This window comes from Rhinatrema bivittatum, chromosome 9 (assembly GCF_901001135.1).
Source record: "Rhinatrema bivittatum chromosome 9, aRhiBiv1.1, whole genome shotgun sequence".
Lineage (NCBI taxonomy): Eukaryota > Metazoa > Chordata > Amphibia > Gymnophiona > Rhinatrematidae > Rhinatrema > Rhinatrema bivittatum.
In genome coordinates, this window is record NC_042623.1 from 193,046,974 (window position 1) to 193,071,418 (window position 24,445).

At 43.1% G+C, this 24,445-nt stretch overlaps 1 protein-coding gene across 1 annotated transcript in view; it reads right to left on the minus strand.

Moving 5' to 3' along the window:
* The window catches only part of LOC115099326 (probable cation-transporting ATPase 13A4), a 118,738-nt gene that overhangs the window by 13,938 nt on the left and 80,355 nt on the right, over positions 1–24,445 (minus strand). The window contains exons 18-25 of the mRNA XM_029616910.1: positions 22,813–22,937; positions 20,916–21,079; positions 7,862–7,966; positions 5,824–5,903; positions 5,331–5,373; positions 3,747–3,856; positions 2,675–2,771; positions 1,328–1,400 (exon numbers count right to left, since the gene is read on the minus strand). Coding sequence (XP_029472770.1) covers positions 1,328–1,400; positions 2,675–2,771; positions 3,747–3,856; positions 5,331–5,373; positions 5,824–5,903; positions 7,862–7,966; positions 20,916–21,079; positions 22,813–22,937 — 797 coding nt within the window. The remainder of the gene's footprint in view (positions 1–1,327; positions 1,401–2,674; positions 2,772–3,746; positions 3,857–5,330; positions 5,374–5,823; positions 5,904–7,861; positions 7,967–20,915; positions 21,080–22,812; positions 22,938–24,445) is intronic.

A 24,445-nucleotide genomic window follows, 5' to 3' on the forward strand; every position in this document is an offset into this window, starting at 1 on the left:
TTGGAAACAGAACAAAGTCCATGACAAAGGGTTATATTTATTTTGTAGAAATCAAAGTAAACTTTTATTTTGAACACCCAGCACTGTGTCCTGCCTGATTCCTGCAGCACCGTCACAGATGTATGAAAGAGAGAGAGAGAGAGAGACAGCGCACACACACACAGAGCAAAGACAACTGCACAACTGCCTGGGCCTAGTAGGTTATCCTTCCCCCCGATAGAAAGAACCCACTCCTTGGGACCTTGAGAACTGGGAAAATGTCAGAAGAAGGAGCCCCAGAAATAAATGTTTTTATGGAGCCCATCCACTAAACAGGGCTTGCACTCACAGCTTTCGAAAATTCACCTCTTATTTTATATGGATATTTATAACAATCCACCTTTACACAATTATGATGAAAGCGGAGTACAGGGATTTTATAACAACAACTAATCATGTAATAAAATAGGATACAAGTTTCTTCACTATATTGTCAGCGTGTCCTGCTGCTGTCTATTATGGGTTTGATTTGCAAAGCAACTTCCATGCGCTTCAGTGGAGCTTTGAAAATCAGTTAGGGGGTTGTGCATGGAAAAGTACATTCGAAATCCCATTTCGTGCACTGGGAAGAGGCGTCCAGGGGGAGCGGGGTCAGGGCGGGGAAAGCGTTTACATGCACGCTTTTGATTTTCAAAAAATAGGCATGCAAATATGGAAGTAACGGAACAGAAGATTGGAAGCAGATAAATAAATATTTGCAGACAGACGGTCACCGCTGCTCAGGAGCAGGTGTAACTTTCCGCCCATCTGGGCATGCAAGTACCTGGCCAAGCCACGGATTTTCGAAACAGACCTATGCACATAGGTCTGCGTTGGCAATCTGGGCTGCTAAACGTTACCCTCCAGGTTCTGTTTTCCCCTGACTCTGTGAGCTCGTAGGTAAACATTTGAATAAGGTGGCACGGTTACTGGCCACGTGTTTTGGCTTTCTTGCCTTTAGTTTGCAATATCATTTGAGGGGCGGGCCTGCAGGGCTTCCTTCCACCCATTCTCATATGCTGCTGATATCAAGGCAGTGACTTTGCATGTCCAAAATGAATGAATGAGGCTTCATGCTTCTCCAAGGCTGATAACGCATTCTGCAGTTGGGAGCTGACTCTTCCCCCCAAACACCTCATTAACAGCCTATTCGCTGTGGGGATTTTCCAGCCCAGGATAATGTTTTATAATTCTCATTACAGCCTCCTTTCTGCTTCAGATTGGATGAATTGAGACCCAACGTTCCTAAAAGCTAAACTTTTTTTTTGTGGCAAAATTGTCTGCAAAGTGACCATACCAAGAAACTTACTTGTTAAGAAAATGACAAACATGACAGCAAAATCATGGACAAGAAACTGGTTATTCCCAAAGATGTTCTTTTGCTGCAAAAGAAGAAGAGTACAGCGTACAAAATTAGTGCCTGCGCTTATCAAACAATACAGCGTAGCAACTATTCTGTTGAAACAGAGATCACATTTTATTTATGAGATTCAAGTATATAAGTATGTGTATATACACACACACACACACTTCAGCACCTTCTTTCTGAAGCTCCTTTATCCCAAAACCCTCATTATGACAAAAAAAATCATTAACTTTGGCCTGCATTGCATTATCAGAAAAATTGTCTATTACCCACCCAGAAAAATGTCGATTATTCTAAACAAGGTGGGGAACTTACTTTATCCATAAATATCCTTTTTCTGGAGCAACCATGGCCCTAGCCCTTTCGGATATAAAGGGCTCTATATCAGAATCAACACTGCCAAAAGAAAGAGCTGACCAAGTCTGGTCTCATGAACAATTTCTCAAGACCATCTCAATTGCCCTAATTCAGTTTTTTAAAGTATTAATGTCAAACTCCTTCACTCGAAAAACACCGGTATGATAGGCAGGTCATTACAACCATACACACCGCAGCGAACACTAAGATCTCAAAATAAAGGACTACCGAGTGTTCCCACAATACGGAGCACACGTCTGCCGCAAGAAAGAGAGCGTGTGTTTTCCATAGCAGGTGCGAAACTTTGGAATTCCCTACCTGAGATGCTACACGTTTCATACCAGACAGAACAAGATTTAAATGTGAACTAAAAACATGGCTTTTCAAAAATGCATACAACCAAACTCAGAAACATCAGAATGGAGAGAGAGCTACAAGAAGGACAAGAGATACTAATTGAAGCATGAGGAATAAACGAGAGAGAATGTAAGAATCAATATAAATGTACCGATTAAAATGAGAAAGTTGTTATTTATGTATGTTATTTTATTATCTGTAATCCTTGCCTATGTCCCAGATCTTTAGTCAAATGCATTGGAACATTTCGTTTGATAGATGTTAATGCCCTGTTATCAATACTGCCTCTGTAACCCATCTTTATTTGTTGATTTATAGCTATGAATGTTACTTTTGTAAACCGTTGCGATCTATACAAAGAACGACGGTATATAAAATATCTAAATAAATACAATAAAATATAGCCAACATGGTCACTAAATTTGTGCCACAAAATGCTTCTCCATGACGACGACCCTCTTGAGCCAGCCACGTGATTTACAGGTTTAAACTCTGCCACCATCTTAACAATACTCGGTCAATACTAATCCCAAGGAACTCCTTGCCCACTCCATTCAGCGCTGACAATTGACTTACCCAGTACAGCAGCAGCGTGTTATTGTATTCAATTATTCCGAAGAGGGACATGTACTTAAACATGCAGAAGGAGGTAACAAGTGCAGCACGCCCTTCCCTGTTCAAGAAAGGACACAAAAGTAAATACCACGCCCGTTCCTATGCCAACGAAGCATGAAATGAAAATGGCCGCCTCCCTGCACATTCCTCAGACCCAGCACTGTAAGCCTAGCCTTGTTCCTTTCATTTGCAGGGGTAAATCACTTTCCAGTACAGGTGGGGAAAATGGCAAGTCATAACTTGCTCGGTATTGGAGCGTAAAATCACTGTGGCCAGATTTTAATAATTCTGCCCAAAATAACTACTTACTGTCATCTAATGAGAGCCTCATAAGCCTGATTTTACAGTCTTTACCTGGTGAGGCCATTCCTACACAGAGGTGAATGCCAGCTCTCTCGCACGTACGCTCCCTGAGCTAGGAGGTCAGTACAGACCCACTCGGTGACTAGACCATACTCAACAAAAGAAATAGTGCAGGAAAAAAATGTAAAACAGCCTGCCGATGTCTCTATCTCAAAAATACAAATAGTTTACAGCAAAAAAAGTTAGATTTACACAAAACAGATTTAGGTCTGGGCTGTAAATCCTGCTAGTGCACAGATTTCAGTGCGAGCAGATAAACAGGCATCTACACGTGCAACCATTAATACACTTGGGGGGGGTCATTTTGTAACTGCCCATACAATGATGTAAAGTCTGCAGACACTTTTTCATCCACATACTCCACATACCAAATTTTGAATTTGAAAATTATCCCGTTAAATCTACCCGCTCACACTTATACCTACTAATGTGCACACGTACTTTTTTCTCCAAGAAAAATGCACACACACAATTGGGAAAATGCAAACATCCCAGACCCCGCTCCGCCTTCGCACCACAGAACGTCTCTTTAATGGGCGGGTAAAAGGACACGCGCGCAGCCTCTGTGCCCATTCTTCCACTGGCATATCGCGCAGGCAGCTTTATAAAAGCTAATTTGCGTAGGGTGAGCACCGCTCTCCCCATGGAGAAGACTGTGAAAATCACCTACTTGAGTAGATCTGAGACACAAGAGATGTTGGTGATACTGGAATTGAAAGGTGCGGCTACAGAGGCCTCTTGTTCAGACAGAGAGATCCCAGCATGGGCTGTTTTCAAAGCCTGAAAAAACAAAAAACCACTTTCTTAGTTGCTTTATCTGGTTTATTGGTTTTTCTCTGTGAATATTTGGGGTGTGCATCGACAAAACTTTCGGTTCTGTTTGTTTTGTTTAAGTTCCCCTCCCTTTCTTTTTGGTTTCGCTAGCTTTTCTTTTGGTTTTTTAATCTTTGACTTAGTGTGCCCCATTTGAGTTGTAATAGTGTGCACTAAATCAAAATGGCGCGCGTTAAAACATTAAAAAAACAAAATTTTGTCAACTGCTTCAGTTTAGAAATAATAAAAAACACAATGTGGACATTGTCTATGCCGTTAAAAAACGGAAGCACATCCCTAGTAAATATGCTGAGAAATTCACCTATTTTGCAATCTGGATATCAAAAAGCTTTGGGGGGTTTTTTTCCCCTCTCCAGCTCGCCCTGTAATTGTGGAAGTTTGCTCATGTTGGTAAGACTAACGAGCAGTGAGCACAATGAATCTGTTCTCATGGAGGAAGAAAACTGCATTACGAGGCGGCACAGATTTCCAGTCCTGGGTTTTATGGCTCATTCCAAAGTCTTGAGCACACATTTACAGCATGGAAGCTTGACTGTGAAACTCTGCAGGCGTTAAGTCCACACAGCGCAAGGCGATTCGCAAACCTGCATACACTGGGTCTAACGATGTGGTCATTATGCATGTACGTGTGTGCATGTATACGGAGGTGTAAAGCTGAGCTAGCGGCATGCTAACTAATATCTATGCAGTTAGCTTTTAATAATGCAAGGCGCCTACAGTACGTACGTCTAATACATGACCCCCCTTCGCCAGGAATGCCTCTGTTATGTGGTCAGGCTTGCGTGCATTATGAAAGTGCACATGGGAGGCTGAAAATCCATGTCCTCACATATGGTTGATATTCATGGGTTTGCTATATTTTTACCTTTCTAAAAAGCAACTCAGGGCCTGATTCACTAAGCTTTTTTTTTTATAACCCCCCTAGACACAGAATAGGAAAAAAGGTCTTTATACATCAGACCCTAAGTCTTGAAAAGTTTACCCCCTTGGGATCTATAAATAAACAGCACATTATTTGTCCTCTTGGTAACTTTTTCCTTGCTCTGCAACCGTATGTGAAAAGCTGATGCAGTAGGCAACTTTGGGCACGTGCTTTGAAAAGTAAGATATATCCATCACTCCTTGGCTATATTTCCAGAATTTATATGGCATTTAGCATCAATTACAAGTTCTTTGTTGATATTTACATTCTTTAAACATCTCTATTGCAATTCCCATGAGACACCGGGAGAGGTCATTTTCGTAAAAGTGTCAGAAATGATTTCACGTGTACCGGATATGATAGGTCATGCTGATTTCGATATCAGAAATTGCATCGCGCACGCTATCTAAATCATCGAGGTACAAATCTAGATGTAACAATATTTGATAGACCTGAAAAATAGACCTGCAAAGAAAATATGAAATTCCATGTACTCACTGCACAGTCGTTGGCACCATCTCCGCACATGCCCACATAGTAACTGCAAAGTAAGAATTGCGATACTAAATACAACTTCTTTCGTGTATTTCAGCTCTATAAAGATCCGACAAAGGAGTAATCGTGGAACCTTTCACAGAGGACTGTGCAATTCACTCCACCACCAGTTAATTGCGATGGGGTATTAGGTATTATGATGCTGTGGGTTGGTTGCTTTAACATTAATTCTTCAGGAGCTTGGCTTCCCTTGTGAGAGTGGGGTGAGGTAAGTTATGCCTTTAGACTGGCACTTTGTATTTTATTGATTGCATTTAACATAATGCTGACTTATGGTGTACTGTATTATTTACCTTTTTTATTTACTGTATTTTGTGTTGTAAACCAGTGAACTTTATTCGAGGAATGTGGTCTATAAATGTAAAAGAATATAACCTAACATGAACTGGTAATGTGGAGAGGATAACAGAGGTAGCAAGTGAATGTAAAAACCTACTCTAGACTCCTATAGTCTTCAATCAGGGTTGCTTTTTGCAGAGGAGACACTCTAGCAAAGACAGTTCCATTCATCAGTATCTACAAAAAGACAAAGATCAATGTACAATTCGTTAAAGCATGTCAAAATCCTTTGATCTCATTTTCTTGTATAAGGTTTCCCCATGGACTTTCCTGGTCGTGTTAGCAAATCCTCATGTTGTATGTGCATGTGGAAAGAGAAAGAACATTGGATTTCCTAACAAAGACCATGCAAATCCATGGAGAAATAAGTGAAAACGAGAGGAGATTGGAGGAGGTAGTCTTCTCCTCCTAGCTCAGCTAACACAGCACATTCTACTCACAAGTGCATTAGCGTTATCTCTGGTTCCCTCCCTGCCAACACTAACACACATGCAAATGTCCCAGATTTTGAAAACATTTATTAGATACTAATGCTGAAGACAGTATCAAGCCCAAGAGGCTTAACATAACCTAAACACCACAAAATAAACCGCACTTCAAGAGGTCGTCAGCTCGATAGAGGTGGAAGGTAGAGTTAGGGAGGTCCCAGACTCTTGCCAGCTTGGAGGAGGAGGGATTGGGAATCTGGGGTAGGCCCAGAGTCTCTTGCCAACTTAGGGAGGGTGTCAGGAGGGTGTAGAGTCCTTTATCAATAAGGCAGTGGGTGAGAGAGGGGTGTTGGGAGATCAGTGGAAGCCTGTATGTAACATGGGGTGGGGGGTGAGGTGAAGGAGATTCCCCACGTTGACTGGCCCTCTTGATTTGGGCTGGATGGTGCAGGAAAACCTGAACTGCTGGACATGGTCAGTTCAGCATTGTTGCGTTATCTTTAACATGGTTATTGTAAGGTTGCTGCACTCTGCATCTCATTAATTTAGTAAATCAAGTGTTAAAGCCCAGTGTATCACTGGCATTAAAATGAGAAGGTGACTGTGGTAACTTTGGTGATAGTGACTTAGAAACAGCCAGAGAAATAAGGAGGAAGATTCTGGCTGTTCCTTAGGTGCAGTTTATTTACAGTGGAAAAATCAAAATCAAAACAATCAGTACAGCTCATCTTAGGTTCAGGTAACGCACAGTCCTTAAACGTGAGAGGTCTTGGCATAAGGTGGGTCTCTGTCTGCTCGCCAGGGCTTGTTTAACTCTTCCAGGCCCTGAGTTCTTAAACTCAGCTGAGGGGCTCCTCCCTTCACCCAGAATTCCCTGTGGGTTTGGATTTTAACGGGGACCAGGCGAGACAGCTGTGCCCGGTCATGTAAGTTAGTCTGAGGGAGTTCTCTATATACTCCCTCGCAGACTCTCCTTACCATGATGGTTTTAATGCTGGTTAGTACTATAGGCCCCTTAATGCTGTTCAGAAATGGTTTGAAAACATATGGGTCCCATGTGGCAAATGCTTTCTATAACCATTAGTAAACTTATTAGTAAACCTTTTATTCCCCACAGGCACAGAACAGAAAAAAGTAAATCAGGTCATATCTGCATGTCTTATGCATAACCTTAAAGCTGTAGCATCTGTGGCAATGTGCAATCTGTGAGTTTTGGGACAGAGTTCACAGGTGGTTTTTTACCTGCAAATTTACCCCAACTTTCAAAGTCAATGTATGCACAGTTTTGCTTTGAAACTTTCCTACAAAGTATCCTCCGACATTTGAATTGCTTCTGCTGTGGGTACTTTTCTCATGGAGAATACCACGCATAGTGATGAACGTGCAACCCTATAAGCATTGTTTTCCTCCTCTGACCAAAACCCACAACGCCTCCTCTAAAAGTAGGCCCATGGTGGAGCAACACCCCCACTTCTAATCACATTAAGTATGGGCAATTTCCAGAAGGCCAACTGAAGTGGGCAAAGCGCTTTTTATCCACATAAATGACTTTGAAATGGCCCTCCACAAGATTGGTGAGAATTTTCGCTTTCCTATGTCCTACAGTAGATGTGTGATATACCGGTACGTTTTGATCAGTACCCATGCACAGAAGGTTAGTAGACATAAAGCAGGTCTTGAATTTCAGTAGATCTGCTGGAAGCTTACCTTCGGTAAATAGCTGGGGAAATGCTGCTGTATAACCTGGTAGGATTTTCCACTCATTGCAAAATGATATTTGGGTTTTCCAACTTCAACATCAAAGTACGTGTCCTATAAGACAGGAAATAGTTCTTTGTACTTTAGAGCTTCCAAGTACAGTACTAATATTAATAAATACATGAATGGTATCACTCTCTAAGAACAGAAGGGAAGGTATTTGAACAGAATCTGAGTGATGGATGACCAACACATTTTATTTATGTGACAGGATGCTATGTTATATTGTTGTAATGTTAATATGTAGACCCAATGCCACATACAGGTATTTGGGATGTAAATGCATTTGAGATTTTTGCATAGATGACTAGAGTCATTCCATCCAAAATTACCTTATTTTTTCGGTTGTAGGCTTGTTTTAGTCAATTTTTCCCAGTTCTTTAGAGCAGTGGTTCTCAACCTTTTTTCGGCCAGGACACAACTGACAGATGATTCTCACATGCGTGACACACTGAACATGTGACCGTCACGGAACTATATGTAAACATACACTCTGCATCCAAGGGAACCCCCCTCGACCCCCGACAATGGGTCAGAACAGAACTAGGTCATTCCCCATACAACTCACCATACAAAAAAAAGATATTCTGGTTCTGGTGACATCTTAGTAAAAGCAAAACAAACTCCTTTAACTACCAGGCACAATGCCCTTCCTTATGAAACGACAGTAATTTACCACTAATGCATATCCTATTGAGAAAACACAACAAATAAGATTGATACAAATGCCTACATGCTAGTAAACACGGTTTAATTGAATCTGTGGAGGGACTTGTTGAAACATAAGAACCGCGTTTAATTGAATCTGTGGAGTCGCCGTACCAAATAAATAAGTAACATACTTTTGTAACTAAAGGTGTTGACTTCTAACTTTCCTGCTCATATTCCCTTGGATTATTTCGTCTATAGGGTGCCACCCGCCTCTTGTCATTTTTGCTACTCCAGACTAACATGGCTATCCCTCTGAAGATCTTAACCAGGTCAGCCCTTTTCTTCATGTCCATCCTTTATAGCCATTAGGGATCCTCTGCGTTTATCCCGTGCCCTTTTGAATTCCACTGCTGTTCTGGTCTTCACTGCCTCTTCCGAGAGGGCCTTCCATGCACCCACCACCCTTTCCATGAAGAAACACTTCCTGACATTGTTCCTGAGTCTGCTCCCTTGCAGCTTCATATCACGACCCCTAGTTCGATAGCGTTCTTTCCATGGGAAAAGATCTGATTCATGTGCATTTGGAGCATTAGCGTCATACGTTGACTTCAGGTATTACTGATATCCCGGTCTGCTTTCTTCACTGTAAGACTGCAGATTTTTAAACTGAAATGAACGACTCTAACAATCCTCTTGGTGAGAGCTGAAACCACCCACAGAACCTAAATGGTCAGACAGAAAGCCTGGTTTGACCTTTGTATGACCTGACTCTTGTCCCAATCAGATGCTTTGAGAGAGGATTGGTAACGATTGCAGAATCGTCTGAGGCGGCTGGAAATGAATGAGGTTCCTGGCCAGCTCTGAAACACGCTGAGTGGGTTGGCTCTGGTTACCATCCCCACACTCTCAAAGCTCCTTACAGGTTTCCTTTGCTTTGTGCTGAGATAACCCAGTAAAGGAATTTTCTTGCCTGTTAAGTGTTTAGGTGTTTGGATTATGCTGTTCTTTACATCCCAGAACTGATTTACTTGAATAAGTTCACCCTTTACAACTTTGCTTACATTGGGGAAAATAATTTTAACAGCCAGTAATGGACTTTTTTTTTAAATGACTCCTGCCTTCCCCCCCCGTAATGCGGGTAAAAGTATGCACATAGGGCCTGTAGGTGCATTCTTTCGCCCACAGGTGTTCTTGTGGGCAGGACCGGGAGCCAGAGTTTGGAATTGCACGTACTTTTGCATTTTCTTTCTTTTTTTTTTTTTTTTCAATTCTTATTTATTAATTTTCATATGATATACAGAAACAAATTAATATTTAAATTATCAGTACTCCTAGGGCAATCATTAAAAATAGAAAAGAAAACATTTAGGAAACAAATTATACAACATTTGTTCCTATCTTAATCTCTCTATCATATCCAAATATTAAGCGGAATAGTGGGAGATCCAAGATTAATATTACGGGACATAACAAGCAATATTTAGAATATAAGTAATTAAGGAGGCTTTATGTTACTACACTAGCTCGAGATGTTTTCAGGCGGCACTCCCTCCGTCTTATGACTGTCAAGAAACACACGCATTGGATCTGGTTCAAAAAAGACATAGCGAACATTATTCCATATTAGAATACATTTGCAAGGATATCTAATCATAACTCTAGCCCCCATCAACCTTGCTTCCTGGCGCATCTCTAACATTTTTTTCCTCCTGATTTGTGTCGCCTTGGTAATGTCCGGGAAGATCCAAATCCTTTGTCCATAGAACTCTTTCTCCCTGTTTCTCAGAAATACCGTGTTTCCCCGAAAATAAGACAGTGTCTTATATTAATTTTTGCTACCAAAGATGCACTAGGCCTTATTTTCAGGGGATGTCTTATTTTTCCATGAAGAAGAATTCACATATATTGTTGAACAAAAAAATGAACATTTATTATATTCTGAATAGTTGTCTGGTTATGATGGTTTGTGATGACAACTAACTGTGAATCCTGCAGGGTAAAAAAATCACAGCTGCATGCTCCGGTGTTCTGTGCGACGGGCATGCTCCCAAATAAAAACTTTGCTAGGTCTTACTTTCGGGGGAGGTCTTATATTTAGCAATTCAGCAAAACCTCTACTAGGTCTTATTTTCGGGGGATGTCTTATTTTCGGGGAAACAGGGTAGCTTTAATACCATTTCTCTATCTGTTGGGAAAACAAATGTTGCAGAAACAGTTCCACGGTACTCGACTTGCTCCTCTGAGGATGTTTCAAGAAATGCTGTGAGATTGTCGCCATCATTCAAGGAACGATTATTCAGGTTGTTGTTGCCAACATAGAAAATATTTGCAATGGGGGGAGCAGCTTCAACCGGCACTAGTAAAGTCTCTATAAGATACTTTTTAAATTGATCCCTCAAGGAGATCAATCTTACTTGAGGGAAATTTAGAATTCTTAAATTTAAATATCTTTGGGTGTTTTCCATATTTTCTATCTTTCGAGTCGTCATTAAATCAGATTTAACCAAATTTATCTGAGTTTCTTGAAGAACAGAAATTTTTTTATCCATTTCTTTTATTTTAACTTCATGCTGAATTACATATGGTTCTATCTTTTTAATAGCTTCTTGGTTGTTTACTAATGCCTGTGTTAACGTTGCAATTGATTTTTCCAAAGTTATTAAAGCGCTCCAAACCGTTTCCAATGTTATCTCTCCTGGTTTAATCAGTTTTTGAACGGGGAGGGGGATTGTGCCTACCTTATCCCCTCGGCAAACTTCTGAAACCCGAAGGGTTTCGCTTGTCGAGTCCTCTTCCTCCATTAGATCTTTTCGGGCAGCAGGCAATCCCAAGTCGACAATCGACTCCATTTTAGCCCCTCGATCTTGACGGCTCCTTACCACCACACTGCTGCTGTCCGTCAATGCACACGCAGCCGCCATTCCTCTCTCCTCCTCTGTGGCGGGCTCACTCTCTGCTCCCCGCTGAGGGTTAACCCAACCCGAATCAGGATTGTGGCTGTGGGCTGGGCGAAGAGGCTTCTCGGGCGCTCCGGGGCTCAGAGATGTCTGTAAGTCCTGAGGTGAGTCAGCGCGTCCCTCGCCCATCACCTCCGCGGACCTCTCTCCCGGAGTCGAAACAATATTCGGAGTGAAGAAGCTCGGTATTTTAGGCTGAGAGGGGGTCATTACCTCAGGCACAGAGGTTTCCTGACGTATTCGCCCCTTTCTTTTAGTATGGGGCATGGTAAACGCTGTAAAGTTTCTATTTGTACGGAGCTCACTTCACTGCGACCTCTCCCTAAGACGCCATCTTGGATCCACTTTTGCATTTTCCAAAAGCAGGTTAAGTAATTTTTCTCAGAAAAATTATGCGTGCATATTAGCAGGTGTAAATGTGTGTAGGCTGTTTTCCTGGGAATCCTTCTACTTTCCCTTTGAAAATTAATATAATAATATAAAATGCCCACAGACTCTGTACTAGTGAGGGAAGATACCAAATAAGAAGCAGAAGCAGAATTAGCATCTAGACTGTTGCTTCCAGGCCAAGCTAACGCTGCTTGTTGTAAGAGAGAAAGGAGAGAAAGTTAGAAGGGTGCTAAAGATTTTCTAACCTTTATTATATTTTTTTTTTTACTCTAAATTACCAGAATATCTCGAAGCCTCATTATTTATGGGCCGTCACCTCAAGACATTTAAGTATTTCTCAGTTTGAGAATAAGCTGCACTGAAGCAGAGCAGCCAAGGAGGGTCACATGACAGGGGACCGAGCATCTGGACCACTGTGAGAGAAGCCCTATTTAGCTGACGGATAAGCTCGTTTCTTTTTTTTTTTTTTTGTATGCAGTTTCACATCATTTGAGACAAAAGTACATATCACTGGAATAAAGGCCATACCACATCTCCAAGAAGAAAAAGAAAAAAATAACAATATAGAAGTGAATATTTGATTGGCCTTTCACTGGTACAAAGAAATATGAGAGGAGCAAGGATCAAATGATCACTAAAAATCAGGCAATGTAAAAAAGAAATATGAGAGAAAGGACAACATCAATCATAGTATATGAGAACCATAGCTAATTAGCTATCTCCACGTAATTTCTGAGAATAAAAAAAAAAAATCCTCAGCTGAGATGATTCAAAATAGACATATCTAATATTATTAATTTTCAAAATACAAAACAGAGATGTGCATTCCTTTTAGATGAATTGTTTCATTTCAATGAAGTTGTCTAATTTGTCCTGTTTCAGGAGCGCCTCAAAACGAACAATAATTCACTGAAATTCGGGAAAAATTTGAATTTTGTGTTAGTGCGCACTAACAGGTATTAGTTAGTGCACACTAAGTCCTGTTAGTGTGCACTAACTAAAAGTGATAGTGCGCACTGAGTATAATTAGTGCACACTAACTGGACTTAGTGTGCACTAACACGAAATTAGTGAAATATGAAACAGAAACATGGAAAAAACGAAGTTAACCACAGGAAAAACGAAGTACGAACCAATACGATATACACTACAATGAACTGTGCCCACAAATCTTGGGCTTCCTAGCACATAGATAGAATTAGGGATGTGAATCGTTTTTATAATGAATAGAAATATTGTACAATAATTCGTTACATATCGGGTAAAACGAGAAACGAACACTTTTTCCCCTGAATTTTCGTGAAAATCGTTTTTCGGGCTAGTGCAAAAAAAGGTATTTATTTTTTGTTATTTTTGTTAGTGCACACTAACGGGAGTTAGCGCGCGCTAAGCCGAAAAATGATTTTTTACTAAAAAAGAAAATGCCGATCTGCGGGGAAAACAAGATTTTCCCGTGGCCACGCGAACCTGAAAGCGCAAACAATCGGGCACCCAATGCACATCCTTAATAGAAATTTCTTCCTATGATCTTGTGTAGATCTAATAATGTCGGGATTAATCCAAACCTTCTGCCCTTCATACAATATATTCCTATTGCAAAGAAAAAGTCTCAATACTAAATGACGATCCTGAGGAAAACTAAAGCTAATGAACAATGTCCCTCTGCTCACTACTTGACTTTCTCCTGAATTCTCCAGTGAATCAGAAGTCACGGCAGCACGCTGAAAACTCCCTAAAGATAAACCTTCACTTTTCTCTAGAGATATAAAATATATTTTGGCAATAGACAGAGATGCTTCAGGGGGGGCATTTTCAAAATCCCCAGCATGTATTTTTTTAGACTGCTCCAGTGGTGGAATGAGATTTAAACTTGGAAAATTCAGTATCCTCAAATTTAAATATCTAATAGTATTTTCCATTTCTAACTTCTTTGTATGCATCAAGACTAAGCCAGACTGGACACTCTGCCTCTGGGTAACCCACTGGTCCAAGTGTTCCAATTTCTCCTTTTGCAATAATTTGGTCACGCCTGTGAGTATCCACAGTCGTGGAAACTAGTGAGAAACCAGGGCCACCCATTAACCTTGTGGATAAGGCTTGGCAGCCCTTCCTCACTGGGAGATCCAAAGCCTTCACGGTTCTCCACAGGTTCCTCTCTGAGTGCAGGTATAGAAGCCAGGATGGTCAAGCCCCCATGTGCCATCTCCTCGTCTTAGGTTCGGCCGCAGCAATCGCTCTGCTGAACTTCCTGTCCCACCACTCGCGGCTTCAGAAGGGGAGTGGGGAGGGAGCCACCCCAGCCGCTGTTGTCAGGCCCGACGCCAGTTCTGTCTGTCCCCGCAGCAGCTCCGACCCACCCAATGAGTTGTGGCATGGCGGAGAAGGGGGGTAGTCGGAGCACCAGGGCTCAGAGATGTTGGCGGGTCCAGAGGTGATACCGCGCATTCAACAGCAGCGACCGCAGCAGAATCGGATTGTACTGGGCCAGACAAGGGGGCAGCCAGGGCAACCTCCCTTATTCTCCCTTTTCTCTTCACGTGAAGCATTTTGAGGAAATAGAAAAAAAAGCAACGAGGACGGAGCTCTGCAAAACACGGCTTTCACTCAGGCGCCATCTTGGATCCCGGATACAGAGGCGTACCTGGAGTATTTGGCACCTGGGGTGGATATTTCCTTTGGCACCCTCCCTCCCAATATATAATTTTAAAATTTCCTGAACATTGATAAAATATTTAAAAACAGAAGACACATCAAATAACACCAATAATTTAAACTAATATGGATTTTAAAAATCTCCCGCCCTCCATATCTGTCATCCTAAGATTGTTGTAGACTGGGGGCACGCATGCACACATTCACCCACACACACACACACACACACACACACAATATGCTCCCTCTCTCTCATGCACACACACACATGCTTGGTGAGAGACAGAGGGAGCATGTGTGTGTGAGAGACATACACACATATATTTTCTCTGTACTTCTCTCACACATTTCTTCTGTGTCCCTCTCACACACAGACATGCTTCTTCCATCTCTCTCATGCATCCTCTGTGTCTCTCTCACACGCTAACACACACACACACGCTTCGTCTCTCTCACATGCACACATGCAGACAAATACTGAACTGGAAACCACAAGTCAGATTCTGTATCCAGTGCAACAATGGAAAAGCAGAACATCACTATTCCTCAAAAAAATACAATCAAGAAATATAAATCAATCAGAATAGTAAAACCATACTAAAAATATATATATTTCAAGACAGATGAAATAGAATAATATTCAATAATTAGAAGCTCCTGTACAAATTTTTAAAAATTTCCTAAACATCAATAAAATGTTTCAAAATAGCAGATATCAAATAATACCCAGTAATTAAAACTAGTAAAGATTTTAAAATTCCCCCGCTCTCCATACCTGTCACCCTGAGATTGTCATGAACTGGTGGTACACACTCTCACACACACATACAAACAAACTATGCTTCCTCTGTCTCACACACATAGACGCTTGGGGCAGATTTTCAAAGGGGTACGCGCGTAAGATACGTGCGTACCCTCCGAAAACCTGCCCCAACCTCCCCCTGTGAACACCGAGCCTATGTTGAATAGGCTCGGCGGTGCGGGCAAGCCCCGGGTTGTGCATAAGTCCCGGGGCTTTGCTAGGGGGGCGTGTCGGGGGGGGGGGGCGGCGCGATGTTCGGGGGCGTTCCAAGGGTGTGGTGCAGGCCCGGGGGCGTTCCGGGGCGTGGCCGTGGCCTCCGGACCAGCCCCCGGACCGGAAAATGGCGCACCAGCAGCCGGCCCGGCGCGCGCAAGTTATGCCTGCCTCGGGCAGGCATATCTTTTCCAACAAAGGTGGGGGGGGTTTAGGTAGGGCTGGGGGGTGGGTTAGGTAGGGGAAGGGAGGGGAAGGTGCGGGGGGAAGAAGGAAAGTTCCCTCCGAGGCCGCTCTGATTTCGGAGCGGCCTCGGAGGGAACGGAGGCAGGCTGAGTGGCTCGGTGCGCGCAGGCTGCCGATTTTGTGCAGCCTTGCGCGCGCCAACCCCGGATTTTAAAAGATACATGCGGCTAGGTGCATATCTATTAAAATCCGGCGTACTTTTGTTTGCGCCGGTCGCGCGAACAAAAGTACACGCGGGCATAGTTTTTAAAAATTTACCCCTTGGTGAGAGACAGAGGGAGATTGAGTGTGAGTGTGTGTGTGTGTGTTTGTGAAAGAGACAGACACACACATTTTCTCCATCTTTCTCTCACACATACACGCTTCCTCTATATCTCTCACACATGATTCCTGTCTCACTCATGCATACACACACACACACGCTTCCTTCTCTTTCACCCCTACCCCCATCCTCGTACACAGGTGCCCTCTCACACACACACACAGGCACCCTCTCACACATATGCACCCACAAGCACACTCACACTCAAGCTTCTGTACACTCACCATCTCATACACTCACAGAGGTATCCTTTCATACACACCCACCCACACACCCTCTCATACACACACAACCACACACCCTCATACACACACCCCCTCATACATACACACACCCACACCCCCTCATACATACACCCACACCCACACACACACACCACCCTCATACACTGGTACTCTCACAGGGCCAGTCTCTCCTTTCTTCGGCTGCTTGTGGCATTGCCGGGCCTCTGCTGCCGCGCCGGCTCCAGGAAATGCCGGCGGCACCACTTGCTTCTGCCATTGCAGGGCCCTGCTTTTGCTGGTGACGTTTCCCCTGCCACGTCACTGTTCCCTGCCGCCGGCAGCGGCAGCCCTCCACCTGTTGCCACCCGGGACGGACCGCCCCCCCCCTCCCCCGTTAGTACGCCTCTGCCTGGATAATCTCATTTCATTCACACTGCAACCATACAGTTTAATTTTCAAAGGAGTTACACATGTAAATGTAACAAATTATCGTAGCAATTTTCAAGAGCCATTTACTCATGAAAGTGCACCTAACGCAGGCAAATCCTATGGCCAATTTAATGGCATATATTGTAGCCAGTTTCAAAAGCCCACTTACACAGGTAAAGTGCATATACACATTTAAAACCCATTTTTAAATGTGTAAATGCATTTGAAAATGAGGCCGTAAGTTTCTTTACTCAACTGAAAGCCAATTTGCCATGAGCAGTTCTCATTATTGGCCTCACAGACCTAATGGTACGGAAGGTATAAGCTCTCCATTTTGGGATTTTTAAAAGTCATAAAATAAGACACTTAATAAATAACTCAAACAGGTTTTTTTTTTGCACAATGGCTTATAAAGTCAATTCTACGTCGCTTGGTCACACATTCATTTCTTTTTACTCACTAGTCATCTCGATAGTAAAACCATAATTATCCAGCAGAGGGCCTCTCAGCACGGAGGAACCTCCAGGTAACATTACGTTGCTGTCTTTCCACATTATGAAAGAGCTTCCTTGCAAAGCTCGCATAAAACCCATGGTGCAAACAGCTCCCAGCTTCTACCAATTAAAGATCATCTGTGGCCGTACAATTCAAGCTTTAATAATAATAATAATAATAATAATAATAATAATGATGGTGACAGTGAATGCGTAGTTAAGGGTGTCTAAAAGAAACAGGTTTTGTTCTACAATAACTCGAGCAAAGTTCACCTCTCTGTTTGCAGCTTTAGATACTTTCCTTTCCTTTACTGGATTTAATAAATCGCCTCTCTCTTTAACAAATCACAGCATAGTACATGAGGGCAGATGCAGGCCAAAATGGCCCATCCAGTCCTCCCAGGGAGGTGCTTAGGGTTATATCTGTTGCCCTGTGCAGGTTACGTTTGCCGCGTTAACGTCATTTTGCCCCTAGGGATTCTCTCTGTTTATCTCACTCCTTTATGGATTCTCTTACCTTCTCTGAGAGGGCATTCCAGGCATCTACTACCCTCTCCATTAAAAAAAAAAAAAAAAAGTTTGGGTTTTATAAAGTCAAAATCCTTTCCAAGCATTAACTAATAATGCAATTACGAAGTGGCCACAGAAATGCAACAGCCAAGAAAGCCTAAGTCCTCAATGAGCTAGAATTTCAATTACTCAAGAATCTCTGTGCATGCAAATAGATGACGACCCTTTCAGCTTAAGGAGAGAAGGAGCAAAGGGACACGTGGGTGACTGTTGTAAGGCAGCCTGCCTCCTTTCTGCAGCCGCTTTCGTGGTCTGGCCTTACAAAGGCCACAGAGGGGCCACACACAAGGGAGCCTGCAGAAGCTGCCATTCTCAGAGCCAGGTAATGCTCGGCGCTAAGCTCTAGCTGTCTGGTACACAGTGCAAGTGCATTTCTTTTGCTTTCGTCAGAGCCACGGACAAGCCACCCGCAAGATCTCCTGCTGGCTGTTTGCAGCACTAAAGTGGTTTTATGCAGATCTCTTCTGGGAATATATAAACCAGCAGAGGCAAATCGGTGAGCACTAAATTAACTCCTCAGTGGTACTAAGATACGGTTTTGCTGGCACGCCGTCAGCATAAATCCACTGGTCTTCCTGTCCTCCATCCCTCAATGTGTGCGTGCTCCTGTAAAACAGCAATGACAGACTTCCATAGGAAACGCTTTTTCGGTGGGGGCCCTGTTTCCTGAAGGGCTATGAAACAATTTGTTTCCTGGGGTTGTCTCCATGGGGATACTTCCCCCTTCTTATGCTTGTCCCAGGGTGTGGGTTCTTTCTATGGGGGGGGGAGGATTGATCTTTAAGGCCCAGGCGGTGTAGAGGGTGTGGCTGGATGATGTCTCTCTCCTTCTTTCCCTCTGTGAGGGTTGCTGCAGGGACCAGACAGGACGCAGTATTAAAACAAACAAACAAAAAAAAAAGTTTACTGTGATTTTCTTCAATGTGCGGACTGTTCCCCAATGGGGGCCATAAAAGAATTTGGTTTTCTTCGGGGCTGGAACCACTCACCAGATAACTCTCTCTCTCTCTCGCAATCTCTCTTACTCCCAGGGGGAAAAGATTTTCCTTCAGGGCCCAATGTGACAGGGATAACTCTTATTTGTATTCTTTGGGAGGGAAACACTGGGAGTGCCAGAAATAATACACAGGAGACTTGGGATGAGTGTCCAAAAATCAAAGTTTGTACTGATGAATAATCAGGTGAAGATGTGGCAAAATTCAACTTCGTTCCTTTAGGCTCCACAGGTGGCTGATATTGTTCGTTCTATCTGTGCAATGGTGTCTCTACTTTGGTCCAGGGGCAAGGGAAACACTCACAATCTGGTGCTTGAATTAATGAGGTTCCCAAATGGGCAGGGATATCCTTGCTGGAACGGGAAACCCCTTTTCCGGGTGGCCATAGACCTGTCCCACAGCCTCTGCACAGTAACCTCAATTATCTCCCTTCCCAGGGGCGAAGACTCCGAGTGGAGGGGGGGAGGGGTCCTCTGATGTAACTCAAATTTAGTCTCATTCACAGTTTTCCTGGATCCTTCTCCATCTCACTTTTCACGGATCCTATGTTGGGAAGGGGTCCCGGAGCTCGCAGCTTTCAATGTTCCTTTACCACGGTAGGAAGAAGGGGGCAGCCAAAATCTTCCTCCTCCCAGATCGTCTAACAAAATTGTCTTCGCAGCCCGAAAACTGATATTAACACCAGAGTTGTTCCTTGCAGGGGTGGGGGTCACCAACTCTAGGGCAGGTCTTCCCTATCCCTGGGCATCCCAGACACAGGTTCCCCATGCCCCATGCCCAGAGAGGCCCAGATGTGTTGTAACCAAGAGGGACAATCCCAACCAGCCAGGGAGTAGACTGGAAAGGGAAAAACCCTCCCGACCCCGGTCAGTTTCCCCAGGCAGGGCTTGCCTGATTCTTCTGATGGCCTGAAAAATCCATCTCAGAGAAATCGCCAACACCACCTCCCAACTTCAAGCTGCACTGCCCCCAGAGCTCACTCTTGCAAGCTGCTTTTGCTAACTCTCAGGAGACGGACGATCCCGGCACCCTCAAAAGGAGGGGCTGCATTTGAATGGAGGCTACCCTATTTCTGACTTACATTGCACCACTTTCTGAATATAGGAAATACCCAGGGCTTAGTGGTGATGCAACCGAAGGGTCCGTCACGTGTACAAAGTTCAATGAATCAGAAATGATCTGGGTACCTCCGGCTGCTTTCACTGATCTCTTCTGTGTCCTCAGCACCAGGTCTTGGGTTATATTTTATCCCTCAGGGAGTGAGCTGATCAGAAAAATCCCAATTGGGCAGGGAAATCTCTGTGCAAAGGATCCCCTGCCTGGGTCCTGAGTCCCATAGGCTGAAGGTCCTGTTGTGCATCTCTAACGTTCTTGTCTCTTTTCGCCGATCTCCGTCTGAAATGGTCTCTCATTAGGATAAGTCTGCTGCTGAACAAACAGACTAATATATCCCAGTTTCAACCTTCAGGAGAGGAGACACTAAACTTCCTCACACACCAAAAAAAAGACCAAAACATTTCAAAGTCCAAATCGCTTCATCTCAGGTGAGGAGTCACTGCTGCCCTTCCACGTCAGGGGAAGAGGTACACGGGTCCTTCTCATCCTTGGCCCACGGATTCAGGTCCGTTCCCTCATCAGGAACTGGACCAGGGTCTCACCCTGGTAAACTCAGGAAAAAACTGCCCAAAAGGTAACCAACATTTCTTTTTCCAAAACTTGAGGTAGACCCTGCCAGGCAAGGGGTGCACTTCGGAGATCTCCCACAAAAACTCCGCCAGCTCTCAAAACCAGCTCCTTACTCTCCGGAAGCCAACCCAAAATGATCACGCTCTCTAGACCACTAGCCCTCCCAAGTGAGCTAAGGAGATACCATTCACAGCCAGCCTCGCGGGGAGGTGCTGATAGAAATGGTTTCGCCCATGAAGCTGGAATACCTGAGGCGGGGATCTAGGGCCATCTTGTGGAGACCAGGAGGTCTCCACACATAGAAAGCACTAACAAACCACCTTGTAATACCCAACGCCATCAGTCTGTGAGGGTTAGCTGGGAAATGCTTACATTGAATTCAGGATCAGTCTTTTCATTATATTCCATTACACGCCAAGTAATGGACGCTCGGGCAAGGCCATCTGGTTCATTTGCCTCCACTAAAACCACTGTACTGTTCTCAGGAATCATTCCGGATGTTTTAGCGACGGTAGAAGCTGTCTGAATGTTGTCACCTAGAACAGAACGAACATGCAAGAAATGTTAATCTAAAATGCTGAGGGTTATTTTAATCCATTGTTATTCTTCACAACTTTCTCGAAATTTGGTGGTTTTTAATTAATTTTCTATATTACTTGACAGCATCACTGTAATTTCAGGACCCTCCTGTATTATTTGTAGATAATTGTATTAAAGTAGGTTTATTTAGTAATAGAGTTTACACTGGCAGATCAGGACCATTTGGTTCAGCCATTCTGCCCAGTTTGTTCCTCTCTACACAACTGTAGCTCCGGTCATCATTTTAACTTGTCCTTACCATTGTATGACAGGAAGTCTTCCAGTATCCAACCTTCTGCAAAAGGTTGTTCTTAATCCTTTATACCATTATCTGAGCTGTAGAAACACACCAATACTAGGGTTGCCAACTGGCTCCAGATTTTCAGGACAGACCGATCCAGTCCTGGTTTCACCCCGTTGCATGCTGGAATTGTAGTTTTGCTTTTCTTAATGAATGCATAAATCAGAACTACAATTCCCTGCAAACAATGGAGTAAAACCAGGACTGGATCAACTTGTCCTGAAAATCTGAAGGCAGCCAGCAACCCTGGTACCCCGGTGTGGCAAAAATGTATGCATAAAACTTTGCATGCTGCTTTGCACCCTTGAAAGGAAATCCCATGCAAATGAAGGTATTAGCTCTTACCCACCAGTGCAGATAGATGCAATGGCTTAATTCCTATTTTCTTAGAGCTGGAAAATGTACTTCTAGTCAGAGTTGGAGTAAAGTTTCTAGCACTCAGAGTTTTGGTGCCAGGACCTGTAGCTGGGTTTTAGGTGCAGAAAATGTACTTTGCACACACAAAGCATATTTTCTCTGCATAAATATGATTTATGTGCACAAAAAAATGTTTTCTATGCTGAAATCATGGAAATCACGTTTTGTTCACTTAAAAGTCTTTTTATGCACAGAAAACATTATTTTTGTGCAATTAAATCCTGTCTGAGAGACTCTCCTCCTGCTTCCACATGAGATACATGTGGGCTCAGGTTTTGCAGTTTAACTTGGGTTTGGGTGCACACTTTTGTGTTTGTGCATATCTTTTACTCCTTATGCCTTAGCGCATCATTTGCTTACGGCATCGGGAGTTGCATTTCCTTTAGCACGTGTGAACAATCTGTGCACTGAATTTCAATTCACTTTCTTAATGCAGGGCTTACTTTATTGACCTCTCAGACACTGAACACTTAACAAGGCAAGAACTGTGCATCAGTGCATTCTTTTTAAAATGCTTGCCTATAAAATAAAGGTTTATAAAAGAAAGAGTAAAAGAGCAGGAAATAAGCCACTTTTCAGCATGATCAATGCAGTGTCTAGTTCCCCTTGCTGGCTGGTTACAGAAACATCACAAGGCCTTACATAACTGCTAGAGTTTGAATATTTTTTTCTTTTTTCATTATAAGGGAAACAGAAAGTCCAGTATGTTCCTACCAAGAGCAAACTTGGAAGAACACGATTCCCTTTCTTTTGACCAAACAGCTGAAGCATCATCCTTGAAGGTTCATGAATGACCTCAAAGAGTCAACATCTGTCTCAAACTACCATTGAATAAGGAACGGCCTAGACACCAAACAAAGAATATTCCCCTGCAGGTGAATTTTCCTTACAGGTTAAGCAAGCTACTCAAATCCTTAAACGTGTCTAGCGCTGTACAACCTGCCAAAGAATCGTTCCTTTCATTCTGCCTACCTGTGAGCATGACAGTTCTGATATTGGCAGTAGTAAGTTCCTTCAGGATCCCAACAGTCTCTGGCTTTAAACGATTTTCCAAGATTAAAAACCCCAGAAATTCCAGCTCAGATTCCACATTCTCCCTTAAGACATGCAAAAGAAACAAAATCAATACAGGACTGATCAGTCCCTTATGTAGGCTGTCGATGCTGTACTTATTCATAGCCACCTTCATTGGTCTTAAGAGTGCTGGAAACAGACTACGTCAGGAATGTATCAGAATAAATAGCAATTCAGTGATAAATTGATCAAATTCGTTTTTCACTTTACGCTACGAAATACCCTTCGTATCAAATTGCACTGTGAAGTAATTTCTAGCACTTATTCATGTTTTAGAGCAACTAAAATATTATTCAGTTACTTAACACATAAACAGCAAAGTGGCTGGATATGTTTAATGCAAATCTGGATTCTTGGATATTTTTTATTTTATTTATTTTATTTTTTAGTTTTTTTATACCGATTTTCCTGCATAAAATGCATATCAAACCGGTTTACAATGAAGCAGAATAAGCAGGAAGTAAAATTCCTTAGTCTAATACATTTAAACGTCAATAATGAAATAATTTTAAACAAAGCAAAAAGCTAAATAACATTAATAAAAATTAAATTATTAACATAAACATAAATATAATTATATTAGAAGGAGCACAAAGGTTAGCACGAAGGGGAGCACAAAGGGGAAAACCCTTTTACTGGGGCAACAAGAATTATCCAAAGATGATATTCTTGAGTCCACATAGGACCCTGCTTCAGAACTTTTCAGTGACATGATTAGTGCTCAACTTTTGGCTCTAGCTAGAAGTCACCACACCATATTTTAAGCCTGACCATCAGGCCGATACAGTACAGTGCGCTCCGACGGAGCGCACTGTACTGTATCGCACAGTACAGTATCGCACTGTACTGCACTGTACTGTATCGCACAGTACAGTGCGCTCCAACGGAGCACACTGTTAACCCGCCACTGGACGCGCGTTTTCCCTTACCCCTTATTCAGTAAGGGGCCGAAAATGCGCATCCAACCCGCCGAACCTAATACCGCCCTCAACATGCAAATGCATGTTGATGGCCCTATTAGGTATTCCTGCGCGATTCAGAAAACAAAATGTGCAGCCAAGCCGCACATTTTGCTTTCAGAAATTAGCACCTACTCAAAGGTTGGCGCTAATTTCTTCGGGCACCGGGAAAGTGCACAGAAAAGCAGTAAAAACTGCTTTTCTGTGCACCAACTTAATATCACCATGATATTAAGTCGGAGGTCCCGAAGGGTAAAAAAAGTAAAAAAAAATTTGAAGTCGGCCCGCGGCTATCGGGTCGAAAACCGGACGCTCTATTTTACCGGCATCCGGTTTCCAAGCCCGTGGCTGTCAGCGGGCTCGAGAACCTACGCTGGCAAAATTGAGTGTCGGCAAAGCTGACAGCCGCCGCTCCGGGCCAAAAGGAGGTGCTAGTGATGCGCTAGTGTCCCTAGTGCCTCCTTTTGCCTGTTTCTACCGCCGGGCCTCATTTAAATACTGAATCGCGCGCACAGGCGAGTGGCCTGTGCGTGTGCTGGGAGTTCGCCCGCTCTCCCGCAGACTTTACTGAA